Source organism: Pagrus pagrus (genome assembly GCF_965226575.1).
Source record: "Pagrus pagrus genome assembly, chromosome: 20".
Taxonomy (NCBI): domain Eukaryota; kingdom Metazoa; phylum Chordata; class Actinopteri; order Spariformes; family Sparidae; genus Pagrus; species Pagrus pagrus.
Window position 1 is genome coordinate 966,499 of NC_140207.1, and position 5,752 is coordinate 972,250.

The 5,752-nt window shown below is 46.7% G+C and overlaps 1 protein-coding gene across 1 annotated transcript in view; it reads left to right on the forward strand.

Moving 5' to 3' along the window:
• The window catches only part of sugct (succinyl-CoA:glutarate-CoA transferase), a gene marked incomplete at its 3' end in the record, with an annotated part of 78,473 nt that extends 73,331 nt beyond the window's left edge, over positions 1 to 5,142 (forward strand). The window contains exons 15-16 of the mRNA XM_084341114.1: positions 4,802 to 4,927; positions 5,008 to 5,142. Of these exons, the coding sequence (XP_084197240.1) occupies positions 4,802 to 4,927; positions 5,008 to 5,142 (261 nt within the window). The remainder of the gene's footprint in view (positions 1 to 4,801; positions 4,928 to 5,007) is intronic.
• Between the last annotated feature and the right edge of the window lie 610 nt (positions 5,143 to 5,752).

Consider the following 5,752-nt stretch of genomic DNA (forward strand, 5'->3'; position numbering starts at 1 on the left):
GCAGCTGGAAACTTTCCCACCAGGAAACAACAAAATCAACCTCTGCAGAGACCATCACAGGGTGTGTGTGTGTGTGTGTGTGTGTGTGTGCGTGTGTGTGTGTGTGTGTGTGTGTGTGCGTGTGTGTGTGTGTGTGTGTGTGTGTGCGTGTGTGTGTGTGTGTGTGTGTGCGTGTGTGTGTGTGTGTGTGTGTGCGTGTGTGTGCTAACTAACGACAGGACATTTCACCTCACAGAAATTCACATTGGGAAGGAGGAGAAGAAAAGGAGAGAAGAAGAAAGCAAAGGAGACAAGAGGAGGTGAAAGGAGAGGAGAGACAAGGTAAGGAACTAGGAAAGGAAGGCGAGGACAAGGGGACAAGGATAGGAAAGAAAGAAGTATAGGAAAGGAAAGGAGGGAGGGAAGGAAGGAGGCAAGTGAGGAAGGAGGACAAAAAAGGGAGGAGGAGATGGAGGTGAAGGAGGAGGAGGAGGTGAAGGAGGAGGAGGAGATGGAGGAGGAGGTGAAGGAGGAGGAGGAGATGAGGAGGAGGTGAGTAGGAGGAGGAGATGAGGAGGAGGAGGAGGTGAAGGAGGAGGAGATGAGGAGGAGGAGGAGGTGAGTAGGAGGAGGAGGAGGTGAAGGATGAGGAGGAGATGGAGGAGGAGGAGGAGGTGAAGGAGGAGGAGGAGGAGGAGATGGAGATGGAGGAGATAAGGAGGAGGTGAAGGATGAGGAGGAGATGGAGGAGGAGGAGGAGATGAGGAGGAGGAGGAGGTGAAGGAGGAGGAGATGAGGAGGAGGAGGAGGTGAGTAGGAGGAGGAGGAGGTGAAGGAGGAGGAGGAGATGGAGATGGAGGAGATGAGGAGGAGGAGATGGAGATGGAGGAGATGAGGAGGAGGAGGAGGAGATGAGGAGGAGGAGGAGGTGAAGGAGGAGGAGGAGGAGGAGATGGAGATGGAGGAGATGAGGAGGAGGAGGAGGTGAAGGAGGAGGAGGAGGAGGAGATGGAGATGGAGGAGATGAGGAGGAGGAGGAGGTGAAGGAGGAGGAGATGAGGAGGAGGAGGAGGAGGAGGAGGCCTGTCATATTTGTGGTCCGGTGAGAGACTTGAACACTTCCTGTGACTCGACTGTGGGAAGAGAGGGAGGTGACCCTGCAGAGTGAGGACCTTAGAGACTCAACAGTCTAGACACAGTTAATACCAGGGATTAACACACACACACACACACACACACACACACACACACACACACACACACACACACACACACACACTCTGGGTGTTGAACTGTGTTTGTGAAGATATTTGGTGTGAACCTGGCGGCCATGTTGTGTTCGAGCTCCTCTGTCAGCTCTGATCTCACTCTCATTCTACAAACCAGAGAAAATACTCGTCTCTGATTGGCTGTCAGAGTAACTCAATCTGTGATCAGGTCGACAGTTTATATCAGACTGCACGTAACCGTAGCAACAGTACTGGTGTTACCACTGGGTTCCTTCACAGTACAATGGTAACTTCTCAAGGACCTTTAGATCCTTCAGAGACTTTCACAACCTCCCTGAAGACATCACAAACTTCCCCATCGACCTCCAGAACCTCATCACATACTTTGGAGCCTCCTCATAGATCCCTTGGATCTTTTGAAGGACCCCTTGAACCTCTTCAGGGACCTCCACAGCTTCTTCAAATACACCTGAGACTTCCACAAGGACCTCTGTATTCTCTTCAAGGATTTTCACAACCTCAAGGACCAGTGGAAGTCTTCAATAGCCTCATGAAATTCATCTGGAACCTCATCACAGATCCCCTTTTCTCACCCTTTGAAGAACCACTTGAACCTCTTCAGGGACCTTCAAGCTTCTTCAAGTACACCTCTGGCTCCTCTTCAAGGACTTTTACAACCTGCCAAAACACACCAGTGTCCTCCAATAGAACCAATAGAACCTCTTCAATGACCTCCAGGACCTCATCACATAGATGTGGAACCTCTTTCTTTGTTTTCTTTTTTTTCTTACATTACAGCAGGAACCTCCCAAAGGACCAACAGAACCTCTCAATTACCTCTAAAGCCTCATTAAGTGGATCCACATCCTCCTCACGGATCCTTTGACCCTTTGAACCTTCTGATCTCATTGTGGTTGATTCAGGGCGGGTCTGGATCCCGATGAAGACAGTTAAGTGTATTCAGGTGGCTGGTACCTGTGAGTGAGTATGAAAGAGGACTGTGAGATCTTGGTGAAGGTATGCGCTCTACTGAGTGTCGCTACAGGTTAAAAAGTATTTTTATCGAGTGTGACATTTTTTAATAAACTCACAGCAAAGATCATGTGGATGATCATCAGGCCGATCCGTGTCAGGATAATGAACGAGGAACCGGAAGCAGAACCGTCTCTGAGTCACAAAGTGTCAGACACAAACAGCAGACGTGAACCGTGACCTCAGTTTGGGTTTGAGTTGTTCAGAAAAACAAAAGTCAGTTCAGTGTTTAGTCTCCTGCTCGCCTCTTTGCTCCAGACAAAGAGTTTCTGGGAGGGGAACAACCAAACCGAGCTGATCTGGAAATTCCTGCGCTGGATTGTTTTTGAGCTGCAACCAGAGATGACTCACGGTGGGTGATGACTGCACACACACACACACACACACACACACACACACACACACACACACACACACACACACACAAAATATTGCATGCAAACGTCAGAACACAGCCCAAAACATACAGAACACAAACACACGATCACATCCAGTAAACACAGTATTCACAGCGCACGTGTGTGTCTGCATCAAGTCACTGGATCGAAGGAGCTGCTGCATAACAAGACACTTCCACCATGTTGCTAAAGTTCAGCAACGTTCAGTGCATTTTTTCATGAACTGAACAATCATTTGTTAATATCTGACAGTCACTGTGACCACATGTGGGATACAGACTTCCCCTCATCCTTTAAATATGTGGATTTCATGATATTACAGAGCTGCAGGGATGTGACGTGTTTCTGTAGCATCGCCCTGGTTCCCTCCACAAAAAGCCTCGGGGATTTTTAAGTTATTGCAGGAAATAATGTGAAGTTCCTGGTCCGTCCAGGTTCTGTTCCTCCAGATAATCTCCACCACTCTGTGATGTTTGAAGCATAAATTCAATCTGTAGCAGTAAAAAGCTAATGGTAGGCTACAAACAGACGACATCACAGTTTAGCGCCGCGGTTGCTCCTCCAGTTCAGAGGACGTTCTGTAGAAACATTCATGTTCTCCAGAGGATGAATCCTCCTGACTTATGTCCTTTTTGTTTTTAGTGAAACTTCTGTCTGGATGCTGTGATGCTGCGTTCCCCAAACAGGTAACATATTTATCTGTAAACTGTAACTGAAAATACTGAAGACACACGAGCGTCTGATTAAAGTTTGGACTGAGCACAGACTTTAATTTGATCTGGACTGAATCTGTTTGTTTCAGCTTTCCTAACTTCATCCTCTGACCTGTAGCGACGAGCTGCTGCTGACTGTTTGTATAAGTCATGTTTTTGTTTGTGCTGCAGAACAATGTGAGAAAATGAAAGTCTGCAGCTTCGACCGTCTCACAGTAAACACACACAGTCACTCATCAGCAGGAGCACAAACACATCGACACCCCGACAGTAATTACACCACACACACTTCCACACAGCTGTAAACTGTGGTCATCTGCAGCTAAACTAGAACCGTGAGTACACACTGCTCCTCTGATTGGACCTGTCCAGCAGATATACTGTCTCAGAGAGTGGCGCACTCCAGTAAATAGTCAGAGCCAGACTGAACCTCAGCGGCTACTGATGAAAGCTGGAGGTGAAAATGAAGACGCAGTGAAAATGTACTGAATGAACCTTTAACATCAGTTTGTCTGTGAGCAGTTAGACAGTCTGTGCTCGCCAAACCTCTGTGGTCTGAAGTCAGAGGCTCCTGTAATCACACCCGGACGACAACACACTCCCCCCCACGTCTAACAGTGTGTGTGTGTGTGTGTGTGTGTGTGTGTGTGTGTGTGTGTGTGTGTGTTTTCTTGTAAGAGGCCCACATTACCTCATGCATACAGAAACCTCACAATAAACAGTGAAGTCAGGATGCTGTTTTTCTTCCTATCACCTCTTTAATTATAGTCCAAACAGAAGCTTTAACAACAGAAAGTCCTGAATCAGTCCAAATGTTGCTCCTTATAAAACTTTATTTAAACCTGCTCAGAGGGAATTATTGAACAGGATGAACCGACAACAAACAGCACGCACACTCATCACTCTGAACCGGTTATTGTGAAGGGAAACAGAGACGTACCGAGGCCCCTCTACAGGCCTCAAGTGTCTCGATCCACATCGAAATGAAAGTTTTGTTTAAACGTTCTGCTTCTCTTTCTTCTCTGTCCGTCAAAAATCTGATCAAAAGCCGTCTTTATTTTATGTTAAACACATGGATCAGTGTCAGTCCTCCTCCACGACAGAAGGAGGTGGTGATGCCTCTCCAAACACACCTGGAGCTTCCTCAATGATCCCTAGAACGTCCTAGAACGTCCTCAATGACCTTTGGATCCTCTTCAGGGATCAATTTTTCCAAAGGACCAGTAGAACCTCGTCAAATACATCTGGAACCTCCTCACAGATCCATTTTTACTTTTGACGCACCGCTTGAACCTCTTCAAGAACTTTTACAACCTCCCCAAATATATCAGGAACTTCCCCAAAGGTCCAATAAAACCTCTTTAATGGCCTTTAGAACCACATGAGCTACATCTGGAACCTCCGCACGGATCCATTTTTACTTTTGACCAGCCTCTTTAACCTCTTCAAGGTCTTCCAAAGCCTCATCAAATACACCTGGAACCTCCTCAAGGACACCTATAACATCCTAAAAGACGTCTGGATCCTCTTCAAGAACTTTCACAACCTCCCCAAAGGACCAATTAAACTCATCAAGGTCCTCTAGAAACTAATCAAATACATCTGGAACCTCGCCTGAACACCTGGGACCTTTTAAAAGTTTACCTGTTGTTCAAGGACCTTTATAGCCTCTTCAAATACAACTCAAACCCCCCAAAGGACCTTTGGATCCTCTTCAAGAACGTCTACAACCTCCCCAAATACATCCAGAACCTACCCAGAAGACCAATGAGACTTCTTAAGGACCTCTAGAACCTCATCAAATACATCTGGAACCTACCCAGAAGACCAATGAAACGTCTTAAGTACCTCTAGAACCTAATCAAATACATCAGGAACCTCCTCACAGATCCCTTTTTACTTTTGAAGGACGTCTTTAACCTCTTCAGGGACGTCCACAGCCTCTTAAAATGCACCTGGAACCCTCTCAAGGGACACCTAGAACATCCACAAGGACCTCTGGATCCTCTTCATGGACTTGTCACCGGGGGTAAGAAGAAGCAGGTGGTGATGCACCTTAAGCTGTTGGTAACTGACAAAAACACAAGAAGAAGAAGCCATTCTGCGAGCACCCATCTTCAGACGGGGCACGAGCTAACACTTTTAGCTTAACTTAGGATGTAAAAACAGCTAAAAGACGTGAATATTGGACGTCAATCCATCAGGTGACACAAACACGACGCCAGATGAATGATCATGTTGATGAACTACCTGATAAGCCGATAGTATGTCAGAGGTGTCTGTCAGCCTGCTGTAGAGATTTTCTGCCCCCTAGTGTTCAGAAAGTGAAGTGCACAGGTTTAACAATGAGGTTAAAGTTGAGGAAGGGAAGAAATAACATCAGACTGACTGCAGTGTCTCA